General features: G+C 40.3%; 1 protein-coding gene across 1 annotated transcript in view; it reads right to left on the bottom strand.

Annotated features, from left to right (window-relative positions):
* Positions 1–20,702: 20,702 nt before the first annotated feature.
* ANO6 (anoctamin 6) overlaps positions 20,703–24,579 on the bottom strand; it is a 40,841-nt gene continuing 36,964 nt past the window's right edge. The window contains exons 17-19 of the mRNA XM_062491155.1: positions 22,366–22,565; positions 21,848–21,953; positions 20,703–20,909 (exon numbers count right to left, since the gene is read on the bottom strand). Of these exons, the coding sequence (XP_062347139.1) occupies positions 20,703–20,909; positions 21,848–21,953; positions 22,366–22,565 (513 nt within the window). The remainder of the gene's footprint in view (positions 20,910–21,847; positions 21,954–22,365; positions 22,566–24,579) is intronic.

Below are 24,579 nucleotides of genomic sequence, written 5' to 3'. Positions count from 1 at the left end.
TTCAGAAAGAGAATAAAAAAAGTGAATTTATGAATAGAGTCAATAGGGAGTGGAAGATGAACAAAATAATAAATGTTATAGAAAATCAAGGTCTCCTATTTATTTTTGAGCATAATGGCAAAACAAGGCAATTTGAAATGGAAGTGAAAAGCAGCATATCCTGAGTGGTATATTATTAATTTATGGTATTGATTGGCGCATCAAAATGAAGGATTTAGTAAAAAATAAAAGCAAGGAAAAGTCTATGTACAGATAATGACAAGATCTAAAACCTGTCAGACAGCACTGAATGACACAAGCCATGGGAACAAAAGGCAGGGCATTAATTAATTGGCAGTAGATTTCTTGTCCCTTCATTTTGGCAGTAATCTGAACAGGAGTTTCAGACAGCCAGATCATTTCTCTGGTCATGTGTTTCAATGCTGTACAGACAAGTTGAGGCATTATTTTGCTAAACTGCTCAGAAAGGCTTTTGTGTGTCCACATTTCCAGCTAAAATATTTTTAATGTGACTTCAATTGCATGTGCTGTGGTGTCAGCCACAGCTGCTTTTCAGAGCCTAAGTAGTATTAAGGAACGTGAATTTGACAAGAAAGAACTGAAGAGGAGTGCACTCATTCCTAAGGTGACTTCACTGACCTTGCTAGAGCTGTTCCAAAGTTCAGTTTAGCCTTGACCTGTTTTTCTGTAGTTCACAAGCTGTGTGTCTGGAGAACTGCTTCTACTTCTGCTGTTCTATCCATCTTTGTTCAAGGTAATAACAAAAGAAGTAAAAAAGGGTTCAGGGAGCGGTGACAAGCATAATTGGAGCACAGGAAAACTCTCATATTAAGAGAGATTAATAAGGTTGGAGTTGTTTCTCTTAGAGATGAGACAAATAAAAAGGAGGCAAAATAAAAAGAAATCTGGAAGGACTCATCCACATACCCCTTCTGATCCACTAAAGGGCTTTTAGAGGTCCACAACCATGGAGTTGAGCTAAGCTGCTGCTACCTGCTGCTCTCTGCCTGCTGGATGTGCAGTTGGGCTCTCTGCTCTGTGCCTTTTGGGGTATAAATGCTAAAAATAATTCATAAAGGGGAGGAGCAGCTGTTGTCTGTTTCCCATCCAAGAGAAAATAGGGGGAGTCACTGAAAATCTGAGAATATTCCAAGTCAAAGGAAACAGAGATACCTTTCCACATAATACGTGAACACCCGTAGAACTAGGCAATAGTGTTTGAAGAGATTATGGTGTGTAACAAGACTTTGCTGGGTCATAAGAAGTACTGGTAAAGCTGGGTGCAGTTGTGCAGCCTAAGGGATGCTGGATGCTCCAGGGCTGGGAAGGGGGATACACAAAGACTGGCAGTGAGTGTGCTTTCCAGCAAGAAGCTGAGGTGTCTGAGGCTTCAGCCACACTGGGGAGTCAACTGCTTGAGTCCAGTCATCATCCTGCATCATCTACCGAGAGAGTCAGCCCAGCTTGTGAACATTGCCTGTGGTCAGTGTGGACAGCAGTATCACAGAGGGATGAAACGGGGTCAGAGCAAACACAGTTTCTCACCCATCTGCAGTAGACAGGCAGCAGAAACAAGTAATCAGTTACCAGGGTTCAGATGGTGTTTAGTAACTCGGGGGTGATGGTGTAGTATCACAAGACCAAGTCCTAAAAACATGCCAGCTAGTGCTGCTGTAGCTCATAGGCAACAGCCATTGTAACGAACTCTGAGGACTCACCAAACAAATTCCTTAAGCAGCTGATGATAGTGCTGTACTTTCTCAGTAAATTCAATTTCATGACAGTGTACTTTATTTGATGAGTATTTCTTTTTGTTGCTGCGGGATTTCAGCAGCAGTGGGGATGGAGACTCCCATGCCCTTGCTTATTACCATGTGGTTCACTCACAGCATACCTAGGTTTGCCAGCAACCCCCAGAAACTGTATAAATGCATCTTTTGTGCCTGGGCTGGCTGCTCTGGTGGGTTTCTTACTGCCCAGCAAACACTCACAGACTTGGCTGTCATTTGGAAAATGGGAAGGATCAAGACAGTTCCTGGGACACTGCAGGAACCAAGCCCCAGAGATGACAGTGGATCCCTGCTCCCAAGCATAGTGAGAGATCTGTGTATCTGGAGATTTCCTTTCTAAATTTTATTTCTTCCTTAGAAAGTCTTTGAATTACAGTTTATTCTTCACTTAATATGAAGGGATTTACACTGATCACTCTTGTTAATAGCTGTTAATGAGAATTTTATTCTTGAATCTCCTGTGTTTGGAAGTATCATTTTGTGTTCAGAGCAATTTAAATTTGTGAGTGTTCATGGGAAGAAAAAGTTATCAGACCACCCTCTGCACTTCCTAGATTATGTTATACAGCCCACTCTGATTAGCTTTTAACAACTATTTTTAGCTTAAATATGTAGCATAGAGCCCTAGACACAAAGCTTGATGGTGCTTATCACTTCAAATACATTATCAACAACCTCCTCCCAAAATGGGCAATTGTAGGTGTGTAAAGGACTCCCTTTGTTCCTCCTGCAGACAGTCTTCAGTTTTGATATCAAAAACCTTGGCTGCAGCAAGTCCCTCAGCTGCTTCAGCCTGACTCCAGAGATGGCTGAGGCTGCAGGTGAGCTCCCTGCAAAAACTGGGGCAACCCTAAGTTCAAAGTGAAGCAGCTGGAGGTGGATGGGATGCATTCCACAGACACTTTTCCTTATTTAAAAAAAAAAAATCCCTTTGCTATATTGTATTATTATATTTCTCTTATACGTCTCGTTTTTTCTGACCCAATTAATGTCTTTCCACTTGAAATGGTTTGCACAGTCGTTAGGATTTGAGGAGAGATAGCAGCTGTAATGCTATAAAAGCTGGGAGACTTTATCCTGTAACCCTCTATGAGTGCCCCTCTTTGTGCTTTCAGAGGCCTTTATACATGGTAACCTTATTTAAAGAAGTTTATTTAAGGAATTTAGGCTGTTATACAGATCTTAGTTTCTGGGAATGGTTGAGTGGATTTGGGATGCTTGTATGAAATTGAGTATAGATATGTGGGCAAAAATAATAGTAGAATATAAGAATATGTGAAGTAATAGCCTTTCTAACACCCAGGGAAAAATATGTATCTTGAAGTGCATAGGAAGAGCTTTCTGATGACTAGGTATAGGAATGTTTACTTATACCCCAAATATCACACTGCCTTTTGCTTTTTCTTTTTTATTTTCTTTTAACGCATGTGAAAGTCATTTGCAAAGTCAATTCTAAAAATAATAGTGTTGTGCAACAACTCCAGTATTTTTTCAGGTGAGTTTTGAAATTTAGTGTTTGTGTATATAGTTAAGAACATAGAATTTTTTCCATCCCTGCCTGTATCTCACATCTGTTGAGCTGATGTCTTGTATATTTGCTCTTTTCTAGAATGAATGTCACTTTTAGGCTGGGCAAAAGTTTCTCAAGGACCTTAAGTAGGAAAATGGTATGAAATATGGTACAATCATCTTTGTTTCTTTTATGATTCTTCCAATTTGAGAGGTTCCTAAGCCACTCTTCAGATTATGGATGCAAAGGTCAAGTTATAAAGGTATCTGGCAAATTATTTTTATAATGGATTTAGGAAACTGCCCTGCATTGCTGCAAGTGAGGAGGGATAGGTATTTACCATTTCTGCCATACCTGCCAATCTCTAGAAATTGGTCTGGCCATTTCATCTTCCTTATAGAAGAAGGAAGACAAGTGTAACAATCTGTGTTTTATTAACATTCAAAGTTGATCGGGTTTTCATGTTGACAGGCTTTTAGTGATTTTGCATTGGAGAATATCCTGTTTAAAGAAAGAGGGAACAGCTGTTAAGTTTAAATATAGGAAAAATAATTTAATAAATAACCTAATTTTTGCCTCTGGGGGTGCTTGTCCAGGCCAGTGGGAGACTGGTCAGCTGCTGGGTGTGGACGGTGTGGTGGGCAGGTGGTTGGTTGTGTCTGTTCCCTCTGAGCAGCCACTGTGCAGGCTCTGCTGGGGAGGTGTGGGAAATGGATTTGTAGAGAGTTGGAGGGTTTTCTCACACACCCCCCTCATCCACCAGAAGCAGCTGCCCCACTGTCCTTAGCTCTGCATCACTTGGGAACACACTGATGGATGACAGCATGTTTTCCTCTGATCTAGAGACATTTCCAAACCTTACTAAAGCTGCCTTTTGCTTCAGCTAAGGGGCAACTAAATTCACAAAAGAGGAAGCACCTAAAATCAGAAGTGCAGTAGATAAATGAGTACAGAAAAAAATAATTCAGTTGCTGTCTTGCTCTTGTTCACCCTGCCTTTGGAAATTGTAGTGAAATTCCACACTGCACTTTCAGGTGAAGAGCAGAGCAGTCTGTGACTTATGGGCTTTACACAAGGAGGGATTGCTCTCCTAATCCATCAGACAAGTGAACTGCATTGCATTTAGCCAGTAAAAGGTGGATATTGGAGGAAATAGCCCATTAAATTACCATTACCTAGTCCTAGAGAGATATTCCTGAGGAAACAGATCACGAAGATGTGAAAGAGTAGCCAAGTCTCTCCTCAGTTTCTAGTTTTTTGGGTTTGGAAAAGAGACAGCACCCGTGCCTTGTCTGTGGGTGAGTCATGCAGCTTAGATCAAGGACCTTTAAAATCTTCTTATCCATTAGAAAGAGACGTGTGTGTTACACCTGCTGTGTGTTATGTGCAAGTTGTAAAGCAGATGCTGTAGGGGACTTTTCCACAATCAAACCCCAAAATACCTCTTGATAGGCAGGGTCAGACACAAGGGCAGAGGAGAATGACAGCCGGCCATCGGCAAGTGCATCTCCCCTCAGCCATCCCTTCCCCAGACCTGGAAGTGAAGTTGTCCCCTTTCTACTCCTGATTTTGGTTTTGTGGTGTTTCCAGTCCCGCTGCGGTCTGGGTGCACGGCTCGGTGAAGGCTTTGGGTGGGAGAGCAGGAGCCAGGCTGGCAGCATGGGGCTGCCTTCTCATCTCACACATTTTTGCTCCTCGGATCACCCTGGCCCTCAGGCTTGCTCAGCCCCACCTGGGTCCCTTCAGAGACCTCTTAGCTCATTATCCTACCAAAAGACAAATAAAGAAGTTGCATTGCTTTCTTTTCTATCTGCAGGAAAAAAACCCCAAAAACTTAATTTGGATTCTGGTTTGGAGACTGTCTTTACAATGAAGAAAATGGGTTTTAACACAAATCCAGGCTTTACAAAGCAATGCAAACCAGTACTTCATTTCATGCAGTATCCGTACATCTCATTTTATTGGTAAGCTAAACTATCATTCACAAGTGTAAGCTATAGATCAGAAAATATTGCGTACATTTGTAAACGGTGTAATTAACAAAGTAATTTGGTTTTTTCAAATGGAGAGATTCTTTGGAACTGTGCTTTTTCCTAATTTAAAATCCTGAAAATTTGTTCAGCTAAATTTGATACGTTCCTAAGATCCAGATCTAAAACCACTCAGATATGTCAACTGAAAATTCCACTAACACTTAAGTTGAAAATTGTGAATTTTAAAATCCAACTAACATCTATGTAGCTTTTTTTTACTAATTGGTTCAAAAGGGATAGAACTTAACCACCCTTCTATAAGTTATACTACCCATATAAGGCACTGGTTAGGTTTTCATCAAACCTCTCAGCGAGGATAAAACACACTTCTTGACAGATTCAGACCACTGAAATTCTGCCTAAAAGTGAAATTGAAACAATCATAAAATCAACTTTTTTGACAATTAAAATTTTTAGTCCTAGCCAGGATCAGCTTTTGGATTGCAAATGGTCTCAAAACATATATTAATGTCACTAAGTGGACAGAGTCACATAAAAACTGGATGTTTTTTATTTCCATCAAATTGCATGACAAAAACCAGGAAAAGTTAGGTCTCAGCTGTTATCTGCTCTATGTTATGAACTTAGATGTGTCTTAGTGGCACTATTTTAGTCTTACGTTAATTTTCACACTGTAAGATCTATAGATTAATGTTTTTTCCCTCATTGACACACTTTCCAAGGAGTTAATTTTTTTTTTGTCTCTTAAGCTAATTATTCTAAATTGACGCTGTTAAGAAAAATATTATTTTTCTTATGAATGCACACAATTCCTTACAGAAAGGCTCCTGGCTAAAGTGAGGTGTTTCTGGTCCAAGCTAGGAGGAAGAGGGAGGAGGAGGGGAAGGTCCAAGCTAGGAGGAAGAGGGAGGAGGAGGGGAAAGAAGTGAGCTGGGGGGGGGGGGGGGGAACATTTCTTTTCTTCCTTTCAGCACGGGGGAGTGTCCCAGGCCGCACCCTGGGATTATGAAATCTTTGACTGAAGTCAAGCTTCCCTAGTTTCAAACTTGGCAGGAGTGTGCCCAGATGTTGGATGGTAGCTGGGATAAGAATTAGCTGGGAAGGACTCACTGAGTTACTTCTAATGAAGTAATTTTGTACTGTCATTTTAGATAATTGCACATTGGCATAGAAACTCAGTCTGCTTTCCCCAAACCCCTGGTGGAAAAGCTTTGCTTCAGCCCTTTCCAGACTTTTAAATATGTTTGTGGAAAACTTCCCAGGGTCTTGGGTTTTCCTTTGGTTTCAAAATATATAACTTTGGACTCTTAGGAACTATCTGGGGAGGGAAATTGTTTCCTATTCAGTTCCTGTAACAAAACAAAACATTTTTTTTCTTTTTTATATAATTATGAAGATTGCTAAGAGATAGATACTAAGTTCCTTAAAATTGTTTTTTCATGGAACAGTACAAATGTTAGCAGACAAAACAAGCTGTATTGTCTTGCTGTATTGTAAGGTGCTGCAGAGAACAGGCCAATAAATAGATTGAAAAGAAAAAATGCTGGGAAATATTTGCTATGAAATTAATTAGATATTTAAATAGGAGGAGCTGATTTCTGTAAAAGCAAGAGGATTTCTGTAAAACCAAGAGTGCTTTTTAATCTTTCATAGTGGTTCAGAGATTCAGTCCTCTAGTGAAGAAGTCCTAGAGGGCAGCTGCAATGTGTGGTAAGCAAAAAACATGGACCAGTGAATAAGAAGGCAGTATCTGTTTTATAAATACATAGAGACAGCTTCACCTCTCTAATGTATTCATCATGAAGCATTAAAAGCCATGTCTTGAGAAAGATTAAAGTGTTACTGTTAGTGCAGTGCATTGCCTGTCCTGCTTAGTGTGACTGCATGTTCAGTGTATCTTTTGGGCTTGAAGTCCTGGTATGTTGCAGGGTATTTCTTTAGATTTAAATAATCATGGGCCTAATTTTCAGAGAGTGTCAACATGGCTGGCTGAAATGGAATCAATGGTACCAAACTCCTTTATACTAGCTGGTCCTATGTGCTCAAAAATAGCCTAATGAGGGAAGGACCGGTCTACGTACTGAGAGGTTTTGTGACCTACTTCTGCAGCTCTCCTACTCTTTTGGGAAAGCTCAACTGAGCTTCTGGTTCTTCATCTCCTTGGTCTCTCCCAAGTCAGTCACAAAAACAAATTCCACCAGAGAGGGAGAGAGAGAGAGAGACAGCTGCTTCTGCATATATTAATAATACACAGCTCTGTAAATGATTAATAAAAGATACTGCTGACTTTGAATTATGGTGCAGTAATTCACGCTTAGCAGTTTAGATGGCTCTCAGCCTTCATCCTGGCGGTGCACGAGGCACCCGGGATGAGTGATTATCCTGTCATGCAGACTGTTGTTTCTAGTTGCTTAAATTGAGAACTGCACATATCGGACAGGATCATGCATCTGATTATGGCCCACCACATGGATGGTCATAATCAGACTGATTAACTTCTAAAATTGCTCAAAGTTGCATCTATGAGAATGGTGTCAGCCAGACTGTGAGGGCTTCATCCTTTGACATGCTGGAACCTAGAACTAGTCCAAAGAAGTGTCTTAACTTGTGATCATATTTAATTTAATCACATGTGCAGATATTCTGGTTAATCCTATGGAGTGCCTAGTACAGAGCAAAGTCCTGTTGCTCCTCTGATGGTGGATATGTTCATGTCATCATTCTCCAGTTGTTCACTCCGTGGGAAGCCATTGCATTCTCTGCTGTACCTCTCTGAGTTCTCCATGGTGATTACATTTGTGTGAGATCTATCCCTAAAACGGTAGTATTCACTTTTAAAAAGCCATGCAAAAATAAGATTGTATTTAAAACAAACAAACAAACAACAAACAAACAAACAAACAAACCCCCAAAAAACCCAAGCCCCAAACTGAGAAGCTGGGCATTAACTGAGTAGCTGGGAGCTGAGTAAAAGAAGTTGTCCATGGGAGAGAGAGAACAGGAGCAGAAATACATCCCTGTCTAGTCACCTGCAGACAAGTCAGACAGTTCTCCTTTACTTCCAGGTGATTCACCACATCCTAATGTCAGTCAAAATGAATCAGAAGGATGACACTTTAAAAGTGCCAGCTTTTCTCTGTTAATTACAAAGGGATCCTGAGGTGACTTGCTCAAGAATAGATATTTACCCTCCAGAGCCCTAAAACTTGGGGAGGTGAGGTTTACCTTCCAAATCCCTGTATTCTCTGTTCTCTGTAGCATTCTGTTAGGCTGCCAGTACACAGAAGAGTGGAAGTCCAGAGCATCACTAACAACCGGTTCCTCAAATAAATGTGTTAAAATGTTATAGTGGAGAAATGACTGCTGATGTGGAGCTTGCAGGGGTGTAAAATCCCCACAGAAACCTTGTTTCTGGCTATGGCCTGTAAAGGGGAGGTGGAAAACCTGGTTGGGTTATCCCATATAGAAGGAAAAACATAAAAGTATTTCGATCCACAAGTGAGGCCTCCCTCCTCTTCAGGGGAAAAAATGGGGCCCCAGAAGGAGTTTGGTGCCTTTGTGCTGGTTTCTGAGTGAAGCAAACCTTTGAGGGGGAACAGTGCTAATAGAGTCATTGCTTTGGCACATGAGCCCTGCTAGAAAGAAAGCCTGTTAATCCCCTCTATAGTCTCTCTATTTATACCCTTAGGCTGCACATAAACTGGCCAAGTACAAGAACAAAAGCTGACTAGAAAAATCACTCCTGTGATTGTTGTTCTCATGAGCTATTACCCCTTTATTAAGGAGAAGGCTCAGAACAACCTCTCTTAAGGACAATGTTCTGTGAAGAAATGTGATTATCATGCTGATTTAGGTGAAACTTGGCCCTCTGGCTGCCTCTCCCTCTGCCCTCCCTGTCCATTTTATTTACTGTGCTTTTAAGTGGTGGTGCCATCAGCCAAGAAGGGGAGGAATGCCCCGACCCCAGCCCTGCCCCTTGCTTCTTCGGGAGATCAGTATCAACCTACAAGCTAAGTTTGTCTTCCCAAACATTACTTTAAAATATTTGGATATATAAGTTCTCCAATAAAAAGAGAAAAAAAATATTTTGGACTATGCATTTGAGTTCCATTTTAAAGGTGGGGTCTTCTAGAGAAGGGCAAGGTTGTTGTGTAATCTGGACTGTTCACCAGATTACAGGTGTCCTTTCTGGTATTTCTTTAATTATGATCATTTAGAAATTAATGTATGTGATATTTCACTTGTTTCTTTTGTGTATCTGAAGCTCATAAATAATTGGGATCATCTCTGCAGTTTTTATTTGAGAATAAAAACCCTCACCAAAGTCCTTTTTCACCATGAATGAATGGAGATGCACCTTCTTGACCTGGAAGGCAATATAGCCCAGGTTCTTTTGTATCAGTCAAGTTAAGAGAGGAAAAAGCACTTCTGATCTTTCTCCAAAGTACATTTCCAAAGGCTTTTGGAGAAAATCATCCTTCATTGAAATGCACTTGACTGAGAAGGTACTTTGAAAATATAGAGTGCAAACAACTCCTCCTCCAGTAGTTTTGTTGGAGAAAAAGGAGCAGGAGAGACTCATCATACTTGGCTATACCAAGCATGGAATGTTTTCTTTGGAAAATTGTCTGCATCAAAGAACTGCTGTGTTGCAGCTTATGTTCCTGCAATTAAAATTGTTAAAAAGATCAAGTTAAACTTATCTGTAAGAATTTTACAAATTTTGACTAAATGTAACATTTCCACTAATGTATTGCCAGTATGATTGAGGGTAATTTATTAGATAACATGGACTTAAGGGGCCTATGGACTGAATAATGGAGATTCTTGAAGTAAAGTAGTAAATATCTTTTTTGGACTACATATTTACAGATTTCTAACCCTTCCAGTGTTGGGCAATCAATTTTTTTTTTTTTGCAGTATACCCTGATGTTTCAAGTCACAATCCTATTTAAGGCCAGACAACAGGAATAAATGAAATCAATGCAAATAGCCACACATTAATTTGTGGGATTTTTTTATACTCTATAAGCTATCTGTGAAATGAAATTAAGTTACTCTAATAATGGTTTAACTATAGGTAGGCCAGATGAGAGTGTTGATATTTAAAGACAGGGAATGTGTATATTTGAACAGATGAAACTCCTGTCACACTGGAAAGATAAAGCAAAAAAAGGATGATAAGATAGAGTGGTGTTTAGGCTGATGTCTGAGGCTGACTGGAGGCAGATGTTGGATTTAGATGTGGTGGTTGCTGGACTCTTATGAGCTTTCTGCTGCTGAGACTGCACCACAGTGGGGCACAGAAGAACTGCCCTGATGCTGTTGTGACCATAAGCTACAAAGTACAAGTATAGTCAGTCCTCCTTCTTTGGAAGGCCAGGTAAAAATCAGAAGCAACAAGAGAAAGCAAAGGTCTGGGAATTTTTGCAAAAATTAGATTCATTATGGGATATCTGAGTGAGCAAATTGGACACCTCTAATTGTTGCAAAAGCCAGACAAGTAGGAGGATGTTTATTAGGTCACATGTACAAAACAGGCACTCCTGAAGCTGGAGGGAAGGAAAACCTTTCCAGTTCAGAACTGACGTTCGGGCAGGCTTATATCTTATTCCAGGGTGAAGTAGAGGGAATTCAGAGACTGTCTTGTCCACCATGCTGAATATAGTCTCTTTGAGCTTGGCTGCCTGAACCTACAGATTTTGCACATTTAATAAGGAATAATCAAGGAATGTGTTGCAAAAAGCTGCTAGCACCCATGTAGGACCTATGGTAGAAAAAATGAGAGAAGAACCAGTGGGAATGTCCTGACTCATTATTCTAAGAATTTATTTCTCTATTAAAATATCTATTTAAATATTTCATAAGTTTTTACTTTCCTGAGAATTCATCTGTAATTGAAGAGGGATATCTGAGAAACCGAAGCAGTATTCCTGAACCAGACGTTTGCCAGCATTATTAGTGGCTTTTTGAGAAGCCAGTCGTGAGAACAAGCCTTGCTCTGTCACAGGTCCTTCAACATTCTCCTGGCCGAGCCTTGGTAGATGTTCACCTTCCTCAGAGGGCTTGAATTTGTTCCCCTTCCACTTTCCTTCTGGCCTCACTGATGCATTTTGAAGATGAATATTCACAAGTTAAGACATCATATATTGCTTTCTCCTGCTCTAGCACAAACAAGATTTCATATTAATCTTTGTTTACTCAACAGTGTAAGTTGTATTTAATCTAAGATCTGTTAAGTTTAATACTGATAAATTGAGCACTTTCTTAATGTATGTTCACATTCTGTCTTAGTCTGTTATGTATGTGGTGTATATATGTGATGCATTGGCTTTATGAACACAAAAACAAAGACAACAATAAAAAAAGCATTTGCAAACCAAGTAACTACTCTGTGAAGTAATGGAACTTTGAGAGCTGCAATTCATTCCATAGGCTCAGTTGATCTAATACATCATAAATCCTGAAAGGGCAGGTTTGATTCCCCAGCTTTTGACTGTGTGTTTCTTCAGCTCTTGCTCTGGTTCTGGTGGTGTTTGGATGTGTAATGAACCAGGCTGACTCATCCAGAATAAAATTGAATAGATAAAAATGGGGGAATTTTGTCTTGGGTTAATGAGTTGAATCATCTTCACAAAGGGCCTGAGGAATGTTGTGCATAGTGAAGGTTGATGGAGAGGGAGAATGATGACTCTTAGGTAGTAGAGATCTGTTAGACCCACCTAGCTGCCTCTTCCACCTCTCCAGCCAGGACACCAGGACATGGATCTACAAGACTTTAAAGCACTCCAGCTGGGTCTTGCTGTCCTACTCTGCTGTGCCGTGACACGGTGCCCTGCTCTTTCTGTGCACCAGCACTTGTGTCCACTGGCCCTGTGATGAGCTGGTAGAAGAATATTCAGTATTTGTATGATTGTAGTTAGGTCTCTCCCAGTTTTGCATCTTGAGCTGATTCTTCAGGATGTCAAATACAAGTGATAGTTGAAAAATGTGCAGGAAAGCTTGGGGACAAAGGATGTGCTTGTGCTCTGACAGGGGTAGTTTAGATTACTTGAAGTTGTAGGCTTCAGTGCTACAACAACTGGTTTTCTGCATTTTTGTTTCCCCTTTCCTTGGGTGAATTTGAGAGGCACAGTTACATTTTCTGTGACTGAGCAATTATTCATCTGTACAAAAGCATATGTATATAATGGACCTAACTCTGATATCTCTTTGTACCCACAAGATACTGAGAGCAGGCTACAAGAAGGTGAATCTATCTAAAGAGTAAAGGTACATTGATAATTTTAATAAGATCATAAACAGACATGACAACCAAAACCCAAATCACCAACTCATGTTTGCTCATCAAAAATATCTGCAGCTGATCTAAAGAATTTGATGAGGTACAGAAATCAGTAAATCATTTGTCATAGACTCTGACAAGACTAAATCAGATTGTAAGAAATTGATGGACCTGTATTTCCAGGCTACTCTGTATGTCAAGTATGGTGTTGTGGAAAACTTCCAGCACTGTTCCCATATGTACCATAGATCATACTTTAACTACTTGCTACTTTGGTCATACTTCTTGTAGTAAAGACTGTACTTGACTGAGTTAGTGGTGCAGGTGATATCTCGGTGAACTATGCCCACCTTCGGTGTGCCTGGGACTGCAAAGGCCATTGGAGAACTAGAGGAGACATTGTCTCAGATTTAGCAGTAAAACCTGTTTTGTTTTCATTACTAGGTCTCAGGTCCTGAGGGCAGCCCAAATCCTCCAGCACTAGAGCTTTCAATAAGACATTGTTTGTTCTGCTGCACTGTCAATAAGATGTCATTACTTTAACTGCAAGATAAGAAGGAATTTGTTAATGGCTTCTCTTGGGGGATGGTGGCATGTTTTCCCCCTTATAGATCACTGGGGAAAAAACACAGGAGCAGGCTGACAAGAAAAGAAAATCAGTGTGGTGCATTTTTTCACTATTTTTTGTTTGTTGGTTTGTTTTGTTTTGTTTTAATTTACTTAGGCTTCTAAGTAAAAGCTTTAATTAATGGAAAACACAATTTATTTAATTTGTACTCATGTGCAAAAAACAGTGATATAATGTTCATGTGCATACACCTGTTTAAGAGAGAAAAAGAAATGCTTTAGTGTCTTTTAAAAAGAAAGCTGCTCTGAGCAGAATCAGGTCTATAACCTATCATTAATCTGGAGGTACCTCGGCCTCTCCAGGAGAGGCAGATTAGTTTTTATCTTCCCCAGGTCTAAGTAAGTGGTTACTAATTAACAGCAGATACTGCACAAAGTTTTCAGTCCTTGCTTTGGCGTAGCTGTCAGTGCTGTAAGCTGGGGGTGGCGTGGCTGTGCTTGGGGCTGCTGCTGCCCTCGCCCTGCAACCTCTGCCTCTGGCCAAAACCTCCTGCAAATACCCTTGTCTGGTGTCACCCCTGTCCCAGGCTGCACAGCTGGCTCCAGGGTGCTGTCATGATACTCCCTCATTGTCCTGGGGCTTTCAGAGTCCAGGTGACATTTTGGCAATCTCTGATAGAACAATCCCGTATTTTTTGCAGAACCACATTTAGCACAGTGATAAAGGGCCTGATCTTGTGAGTTTTTAGCCATCTATATACTCTGCTATATAGTTAAAGATATGAGCACACAGACAGCATGTCTGAACTTGGAAAATTCTCTTGGCTTCAGGTGAAGCCTGAGCTCAAAGCACAATAGCTACACCTGAATAGGGATATTCAGAGGACACAGAGCAGGTGCCAAGACCAGACCTGCTTGTTCGCAGTTATGCAGGGGATTCTTAAAGGCACAACCCTGCCCATTCATCTGTGTAACCAGCTTAGGCAGGCAGGCAAGTTCCTCTTTTTTAAACTCAGTAAAATAACCATGGGATGAGGAGTCCATTTGGCTGTGTTTTGGTAGATTTTTTGGGCCAGAGCCTTCCCTGAAGCTGGGCTACCTCTCCCACCATCTCCCCTTCCCACCCTGCATGACCCTCTGTCAGGCTGCCCATGTGGCCACAGCCACCCGTGCCAGCACATCCATCCTTGTGGTTGCATTCCCCTGCCCAGTGGACAGCTGCATAAACATGTGGGTTGGCAGGAGGCAGCTCCAGTGTGGCAGGGAGAAGGCAGAGTCCCTGACTCCTTATGCTGGCATGGCTGCCAAAATATTGTGACAGGACAAGTAATCTTAACCCCTGGCAGCCTGGGCACTCTGAGCTCTATAAAACCCCAAGCACCCTCAATCCTCAGTGGAGGGGACGGATGTTCAGGGCTGAATGCCAGGCTGGGGGTGTTGGTCACAATTTCCATTGCCTTGGCTGGCTCCTGCAAGCAAAGATCCTGCAGTGCCCGTCCAGAGTGGCTCACAAGTTACTGCTCACTTTGAGCAGTCAGACCAGTTTAGAACATGACTGCATGAATGAGCACAGTATGGCTGTAACAGGAGACCAAGAGGGATCCCAGAGAATGGGAGGTAAGGCAATCGCTGCAGGTGGCTGTGGCTCCCAGCACAGCTTATTTAGGCACTTGTAGGCATCACAATTTCTCAAAAAGCTGAGAAATTATGTGAGAGGCTTACATGGATACCATACAAATACATTGCCTGCCCTGATATTGCATTAATGCTCTCAGAGTTGGTTGTAATTTCTATTCTGCCACACAATTTAAAAGGTGAGTTTTTCCCCCACCTTGTCCTTCCCCCAACTCTCTCTTTGTATGCTAGAGGTGGCTTTTTGGTGTCTTGGCCTGTGTGTGCTGCACTGTGGAATGCAGTGGGATTTTCTCCTTGGTTCTGTATTGTGTACTTTTTCTTCTTTTTCTTTCTCTTCAGCATTCAGGATATTACAATATCCCACATATTTTTAGAACATAGTGTATCTTGATACAATTTATATAATTCCAGACTGATTAACTGTTACTTTAATCTCAGCAATTAGCATTGCTTTTACAGGATGTATCAGAGAATGTGGCAGAAATTGTAGAAAGCAATTTCAAAAGACTCTAGTTTTGAGACACTTCCAGCTTGTAAATAAAAACCACTTTCTTCAATTTTCCTAAAAATAATATTTTACTATTATCAGGCTATTAAAACACATTATTTTGTTATGGGGAAAATATTGCTCCAAGCTGTGTTGAGGTTATTTATGTCAAACTGCATCCATATCTTTTCAGTGTTTTACATACCTGCTACTGATCCATGCTAGACTTCCACAAAAATGCAAATGAAAAGAAAGCTTGCAGCCACCATTACTTGCTCCCCTGTATTGGAAAAGCAGCCTTATGTAATAGACTGGAAATGACAGGTTGTCATACCAGAGAAAAATCTAGACTTGGTGTGAATTTCTCATACCTTTGCTGACATCTCTGGTGATGTGCAGGCAGAGCACATTAACAGGGTTGGGTGTTCCAGGTGGGGCAGGACACAGTGTGCTTTCACCTGGTATATACTGACTATTCAAAATAAGTGCATTTCCTCTGCTCTGCAACAGAAATAATTACATTCTAGCATCACCAGAAATAAAATGCTGTGCTTTGACTATTTGTATATTAAGTAGAAAAATAGCTAGAGCCTGTTGTTTGAACAGTTTTAAATGTATAAGTCAATTTAAAACTGCACAATCCTCATATGGATTTGGGCTATGATGATACTATATCTTTCTGCTTGTGGGGCAATAATCCTTGTTATGCTTTATTCTAAAGTTTCTTCTGTTCTTGCTCTGACAAATCCAAATAGAAGCAAGAGTGGCAGGGCAATGTGGGTACTGGAATTGGTGACACACATAGCCCTTAGTCAGCAGAAAACAGGTTAGAAGCAGTAGTTGTTCTGCTTCTACAGCTGTCATAAAGCTGCTGAAAGCAGATCCTGAGAATCTCTCTGTGAAATAAAACCAACACACAGCAGTGCAAAGAAGGTCTCTATTTAAAACTACCCTCTAACCTTCCTGTTCTCTAAGTCATAGAAAGGGATTTCCCCAAAGCAGAGAGCAGGACCCAGAGCAGAAGCAGAAGAAAACTGATGGTTGGATGGCAGGGAGAGACAGAGTGGACTGCCTGGAGGTGGGAGCACCCCAGACTCGATCCAGATGAAGAAATAAATGATGACTCTGAAACATAACACAGGGTTTTTCATGACTGGAGTGACAGGTTATAAAGACCTAAACTGTTTATTTGTATGAGAACATAATGGTCCTTGTCACTGACATGATGTTGAATGGAATTACTTCCATGTAGGGGATGCAGAAAAACACAGGAGATAAATTTCAGCACTAGTAACAGTTTAATAGAATAAGATTGAAAAAGAGGATGAATATGGAAATTAGACAGGGATGACACTTTAATAATGTAAGTGTAGCATTTGGCAGCAGCAGTATCGTTCAAGGAAAAACAAATAATACTAATCAACATCAGATATATTGATATTTTAAAATATATTTTATTTAATGACAATAAATATAAAGAAATCTTAATATTCAGAAAGTAACTGCAAACATTCTTAGAAAAAATACAAAAAATGCACTCTTACATTCTGAATTTTTTTGACACACACAGAGTCTAAAACAGTGGTGATAGTCTGTAATTCATGGAGCTTGTTAAGGCAATGAAACGATCACTGGTCTAAATTCACCCTGACTTCAATAGATCTGTACAAAGGAGGAGTCTGGCCTACATATCAAGTGTAGAAAAAAGGTTAAATGGGTTCAGAGTTTAGAAGAAATTCTGATTTTCTCTTCAAGCAGATCTTTAATTAAAGTGACCAAGCTTAAAAAAAAAAAAAGATAAATACAAATATGCTGCCAACAGGCCCCCAGCATTTTGTCCTTATGCCTCCGTAGAGCTTCCTGTGCACAAGCAGAGCACATTTCAGCAGCTGGAAGTAGAGGCTTCAGAAACTGCACAGCTTAAATCAAACTATTAAAACACAATTATTAGGCACTGTGTTGCTTTCCATCTTCTTTCTCTGGTTCAGAACTCTGCTGTGAATTACACTGAGCACATGGCAAACTGAACTAAATTCCTGATGTAATGTCTTCTGAAATGAAATGTTGCAGCTACATTAGCAAGGAGCCCGGCATTTCAGAAGCAAATCTCTAGAGCAAAAAGTTAAGGTTGGCTAGGTGATGCCCATGCAGAGCTCACCACTCTCTTCAGCCCAGCTCTGGTTTCAGCTCTGAAGACTAAGTGTCTGTCAGCTACCCTTAAGTGTGTATCTAAAAGCTGCCTTCTGGGTCAGTTTGAACCAAAAGAAACTCAGTCCACGTGTGCCCAGACTAGTCTGTGGTGTCTCCCAGAAAATGGAGACAAGTGGAAGACAGGTTTTAAAACCACATTTATCATCGGAACCAAAAAAGGTTACATAGAAACACACTCAGGGCTGATCAGGATTTTATTATGGGAGGAGCCCAAGCCATAGGCACATAGGCTTTGCTGATGTAGCAGGTTTTTTAATTGTTATTTTAAAGGCAGGAATATAAACTCTTTATGACACTGAGGGCTAGCTCCCCCTCTAGGAAATTATGCCAAGTGATGTAGGAAGAAACAACTTAGAGAGTTCCCAGGTATCAAACAAGGAGCAAAAGTCTAGGCACTCCTGAAAATGAGCCTTAGGCTCTGCCACTGCTCACAGTATGACAATTAGTTTGTTTCCTAGACTCTTTAACTCTCAAAGAGCTTCCTTAAAGCAAATAATTACCTGAAATGGTCCATTTTGTGCTGCATTATTCCCTCTTTATCACAGGATGCCTCCTTACCTGCCCCAGCTCTCTAACACCACACCTGGAAAAGTATTTAAGGCACACTCTGCTGTGGTCACTAATGAGGGAATAAAAATGGCATCTCATCTGAACACAGCTACAAATGGGAAAGGTCCAGTTGAAAAATGAAGTCAAAAGCTCCAAGTATGAAAGGAGCTGACTGTCCTTTCTAACCCAACTCATTTTGCACAGAGAAATCCTGAGTACTTCACTACAATTGTTTCTTGAAACAGTTTTTTGGACAAAACTTTGTTTTAACTGAAAGTTTGGTATATTATGCAGTGACAGGACCAGAGGTAGTGGGCACAAACTGAAACACTTTTTCACTGTGAGGGTAACTGGGCAGTGGCACAAGTGGCCCAGAGAGGTTGTTGAGTCTCCATCCCTGGAAATATTTAAAAGAAGACAACCAGCCTTACTGAACAGAGCTTTGGCTGGAACTCAGGTGAAAAAGGAGACCTGATGACCTTTGGAAGAAAGGGCAGACAGCTCAGGAAGACTAATGGTATGAGGTTATGCAGGGAGAAAATTAGAAGGGTCAAAGCCCAACTAGAAATCTGGCTACTGCTTCAAAAGATAATAATAATGTTTCTATAAACATATTAGAGACAAAAGGAGGGCTAAGGAGACTCTCGATCCTTTACTGGATGTGGTGAAAAACTCACAGACAAGGGATGAGGAAAAGGCTGAAGTACTCAATGCCTTCCTTGCCTCAGTCTTAAGTAGTCAGACCAGGTGTTCTCTGAGTACCCAGCCCCCTGAGGTGGGAGATAGGGGCAGGGAGCAGAATGAAGCCTTCATAATCCAAGGGGAAATAATCAGTGACTTGCTACATCACTTAGACAGACACAAATCCCTGGGGCTGAACAGGTGCTGATCTGCTCACAGCTAGGACTGACCTACTGTTCACTAGATAAAAAGTTGGCTGGATGGCCAGGCTCAGAGATGGTATTTAAAAGACGTGTAGATGTGGCACTCAGGGACATGGTTTAGTTGAGGACATGGCAGTGTCAGGTTAATGACTGGACTTGATGATCTTAAAGGTCTTTTCCAGTCTGAATGATCTTATGATTCTGTAAGGTTTGCTTCAAAAGATAGGCTTGAGTTACATAGCACTCAATATTTGGGGATTTTTCTGCACAACTCATATGTTTTATTCCTTCTGATAATTGACTGGATAAAATATATCTTCTAAATGTTAGTTTCTGTAAATGGACTGCATACATAAAAAAAGCTATATGAATAATCTGCCTAAAAATTCTGCATATCTATTGCATTTAAGAGAACAAAATTACAAACATAAAATAATCACCTGGTTTATAGAGTACAGACGTATTTTGCTTTTTTAGAAAGGTTTGATTTTCATGATTTATATAAATTGGTCCATTAAAATTTTTAAAAGAGAAAGCAAGTGAATAATCTGCAGTATCACTGCTTCAGGCACAAAATAGCCCTCCACATACATGCCTAATCTGTAATTCCCTAATTCCCAGTTTATAGCTGGAGCCAAAATAAGCAAGCAGACTGGCAGCCTGATCGGAAGATGACTGGTGACTGTAGCACATGCCTCCACACCTCTGACATCCTTCTGTATTATTTAAAGCTTCATAGCATGGTTAAGGCCTATTAAATGGTTTATTCCAATGTCTAGTCTCAACAGATTCATAGTCTTGTCAGAATTCACTTTATCACACAATGTTGTATCAAAATGTTCAGCTGCACATTTGTCCTGTATCAAAACCTCAGGGAAGAGCACATTCTGGTGTGAGAGAAATGCAAAAGACAGCCCTCCACAAATACTGATTTTGTATGTAAAAGTACTTTTAACACCTATTGTTTTTACAGGTGGGAGACTTTCAAGGCTATAAGCATTTAGCTCAGAGTGGGTGAATGAAGTAAGGAAAGTACATTGACTGGGGAAAGATAAAATGCCTGAGTTTTCTACTCACTTGGAGTGCTGTAAGGTCAGTTTTTATGCATTGATTTCAAAGGCAATTCTCCTGTTTACACAGAGATTGATGAACAGGATGAGCTTACAGTCCTGTTGCTTCTTGTGATCCAAGTCCATGAGTAATTGAAATATCTTGTTATCCATTTAAGTCTCAGTATGCATGGCTAATTCAGAGTAGCAAACAACAACATTTAGTATGTCAATTCCAATGCTTAACAATGGGATCTGGAGTTGTATTTTCTTTCTTTTTTCTTCATGTTTGGCTTTTCCTCTTCATTTTATAGCTGAGGTTTGCATTAGCAAGCAATCAAAACTCCTTCATTAGATGTGATGATATTCTTACAGCAAATTGTTCTTTTTCTTAAGGTTTTATTCAAGTCAGACTAGTTATCTAATAGAGGATGCCTAAAAAAGTAGAAAGCAGGCTAGGTGTTTGGGAATTAATCTACATTTTCTTAAGAGGATAAATAATTTTCACCTTCATCTTATTTTTATTTTTTTAAAAAAATAATATGTCCTAAAAAGCTGTTCTAAAAAATGATAGTTCTTATGTGCATTGCAGTGGTTGCATTTGTCCAAGGGAAGCTGGTAAATGAGAACGTAAGAGTTGCAAGAAACAATGCTTAGTAATTCCAAAGTGCTTGATAGCTACTGGTAATATCTGGATAGGTATTAGTTATCCAAGTACTGTTATACCACATGAAAAAGTACTTATTCGTCTTTATGTTGGAAAGTGCTGTCTGCTCCTTTGATGATTTTGTCAGCTATTTTGCCCATGTTTTTTGTCACACCTTTGAGATTATTCTCGTGTAATAGTTTCTGTGTGAGGTACTTCTCTCGTTTGACCTTGCTCTTGGTCTTTTGTGATACATCCGGAATTATATATGAAATAATAAACTTCACAAAGTATATGACATGCTGGGAAAGGTGAAAATGAAAAAATGTCAGTCAGACCGAACAGGACATTATTATGATTATAAATGCAATGTTGCTTTTTGTCTTAAGACTGAGCTGATTCAGTACTGGTATCTAGCATGGTAGGAAAAGATTTTAAAAAGGTAAGACTAATAAGATAGAATAATTGTCTGATAAACAAGAATTTTTGACTTTCCAATCCTGATTTCAGCAAAGATTTCTCTGCCTGCTTCAGGGAAACCCACTGGCACACAGTGCTTCCCTCCCACATGAAAACACTCTCTATAGCTTCCTGTAAGATTTTTTAGGTTTCTTCAAATTACTCTGGGGCAATTACTTTTCTCCGATACAGGGAATCTGCTCTAACCAGTTCCTGATGAATCCAGTAGTCTCAGGATCAGGCCCTAAATACATTTTATAATTAAATAATACCCAATCTCTCTCTCTCTCTTCATCTTGGATTGATTCCCATCTTTCATAAGCCCAGGCTGTAGCTGCAGAGGAAGGAGCAATTGCTTTTTGATGATCATCTAGAGACTCACTTCTTACAGTGACTGTATTTATAGACTTCACTCTGCCATGTATTGCACCTGTATTATGTGCATGTGTTGCATACAGGTATCATGTATATGTATATGCATTCAGGACGCTGTGTGCAAACTTTCTCCTAAGTGCATATATTCTATTTCTGCTATTGAAAATTATTCTACAGTTCTTGAGAAAAGATGCTGCAGATATGTGGGACAATCCTCAGCTGATGTCATGATTTGAGGGAATTCTTTTTCTAATGCTGTTACTCTTAACTTACATCTCCCAAGTTCTTGCTCATGCTAGCAGACATCACCAGCACTGCTAGCTGTGCCTGGACAGAATGCTTCCGAAGGATTTTCTGCAGGGAGTAAAGAGACTAAATAAGAATGCTCAAAGCCCCATACACTGACCTCCATGACAATGATGAAAGCCAGCTTGGCTGCAATGACATGCCAGTAGTATATGTTGTGCTCATATTGCTGCTGGTGACCAGGAGGGTAGCGGAGATCCCGGTACCTGAAAGCAATACAGAAAAGTCAGGAGCTGCTCCCTCGCATCTCTGTAGTTCGGCACTGTGGCCAGAGGATGGAGCACAACATGGCCCTGCTTAATCTGTCCCGGAACAGTTAGCTCGGGGAACTGAAACGTCGTATTTTTGCCATTTTACTAATAAAAATTTTAAGGTGCCTTTTTTTTTAAAAAAACAACTAACAGCTAGGAGAAAGCCATATTAAAATAAGAATTTTCTGAGTAGCTCAAAGTTATGGGTGGATATTTCCACTCCATTCTGCCATTCAAAATAAGTTGGGTTTTCCTGTGTTTTAATATTTCTTATGGGATATTGTTAACTGAACTAGATAGCTTAGATATAAAAGACTTTTTTTTTTTTTAATTGGAAATGAAAGAAAAATGCTTCTTTGACACTTGCCTGCATGTCGTTTGGTTCCTGAACCAAGGGGAAAAGGGCTTGCTTGCATTCTTGAAGTCTGATATATTGAAGACAGAAAGTGTGCTGTTTATATAGCCCTTCATAGTGGGACTGCTGTAGCTCCCGTAAGGAGGGACCGAAAAGGACCAGTAATAAACCAGACGAGGAATCATGTCAGATGTGAAAGCAATGATCATAGCCTGCATTTCAGAAAGATGAAAAAGCAGAGCAGCATTAAAGAAATAAGCTTTAATATGCATTCCTTTGCCATATACTTATAATCTCAAAAGTTACCATATGAGCTAAAAATAGGAAATATATTCTTTTCGTGTCAGTGGTTGTTCATTCTGTAAATGAGCATGTAGTCTCTCATGGGCACAAAACAATCCCTTTCTGGCATGTGCACTCTGTATAGTTTCTAAATTATGCTAGCTCTGCTGAATGCCTTAAAAGAGTTTCACTATAAAACACTTTTTTCATGTGCATGCAGAGGAGATCAGCAAATGTGCTTCTTATGAGTACTTCTGAGATGCTTAAAGAAATTCTGCCTGATGAAACTAATGGAAACAACAGAAGAGTTCTTCAGTAACAGAAAATTAAATGTCCTCAGGTTCTCTGATGTCTGAGTAAAGGAATTAAATAAATTAGATATACACCTAATCCATCTCTGGTCCTAGCACCTTTCTGAGGTGCTAGCCAGCTCAAGTTCATCTTGGTACTTGCTGTCTCCTACTATAGTGTAGTACATGTGGAAACTGCTCTTGATGCCAAGATAATTTTTTTAGTAGCAGCTGCATAGTTCTGTTTTATATGACGCGACCATTTGTTTTTATCTTGTTCCCAAGAGAGTCCCTGTCCTACTCAGTCTGCTAGTAACAAACTGAGTAGGAAATATGATCTGTGGGTTTGTTGTGGGAAGTCTTTTCTAAACTCATGTACTTCCCAAAACATCCTATTCTGGAGTACAGGTTAACTATGTTTAATCCAATTTCCCCCCCTGCTACTGCAAGTTCAAAAGGTTTCCCTGTGAGGAAGACTTTCCACTGGCAAGATCTGCAGCTGAGTATTTAGCAAGAGGCTGCTCAGCCAACTCATGACAACAGGCGTCTCTGCTGCCCAGCACCTGGGAAGGAGTGACTAGCTGCACTCTAGGACTGAAAGAGAAGTGTTTTGTCCCATACCAGGATAAAAATATTCACTTGACAACATGGACGGGAAGAACCAGGAAAGAGACATGGAGGAGAAAGGTGTGAAGTAGGGATCTGATGAGATCAGTGGGAAGGAGGCAGAGATGTATAAAAGAGGCAGAAAAAACTACAGGAAAATTGTGGGACAGAGTTAGGGGCAAAGTCAAGTAGTAATGGGTAACACAGAAACATAAAACTTGATTAATATCTGTACTTTATTCCCCATCATGCCAGTCTGCAATTAATGAGGTCTGGATTTCCTTATTTTGATGACATGGGACAAAAAAATTCTGCTTTCGTGCAGCATTCCCAGACAGACAGTCCCAGCCTGAAGAGGTATTCATAACAGTTGTAGAAAAAGGGAAGGGGAGAGAGGAGAAAGGGGGGAAAAAAATTGGATACCTCTTCTACAGTTCCTTGAACAATGCTTTGGTGGCAGTGCTAGCTAAAACAACCTCCTGCCTCTGCCTCTAGAAGTTGACTCGTGCTCTGCGCTAGCTTGGGCATTCCTGGCCCTATGCAGATAACAATGCTGATCTGACTGGGAATCACCACTGGATCCTTTCGCTGGTCTGATTCATCATGTGTTCATACAGTGCTGCTGCCAGCACAATGCAAGAGACAGCACTGAGGGGGAAAGACAACGAAGGGAAAGAGCAGGGAGTTGAAAAGGGAGCAAGACCCGCTCTACCTCAAGTGGCACCACTGCCAAGTGATGAATGATAACCCAGTGTCTTACCTCTTGAGTTGGTTTACTTTGAAGAACCTGAGAAGCTGAACTGTAGTTAAGATAAAAGTTGTAGGAACAATCCTTTTGAGACTGTGGTCTAAGATTGGTTATTTAATTCTCCAGAATGTTGTTACAAGTGGGTTCAGTTGAGAGACAGTTTGGCTGATGAGAAATAAAAGTGAGGAGTCCTAGGTCTAAAACTCTGAAAATTTTCAAGGATAAGGTGTTTGTTTTTCTTGTCCTGCACTTTGGCTTAAATCAAATGTAGTTGGCATGCACTTTAAAATACTGTTTTTA

The sequence above is a fragment of the Cinclus cinclus genome, chromosome 4 (genome assembly GCF_963662255.1).
Source record: "Cinclus cinclus chromosome 4, bCinCin1.1, whole genome shotgun sequence".
In the NCBI taxonomy this organism is placed as follows: domain Eukaryota; kingdom Metazoa; phylum Chordata; class Aves; order Passeriformes; family Cinclidae; genus Cinclus; species Cinclus cinclus.
This window is presented reverse-complemented; position numbering and strand designations above follow the sequence as displayed.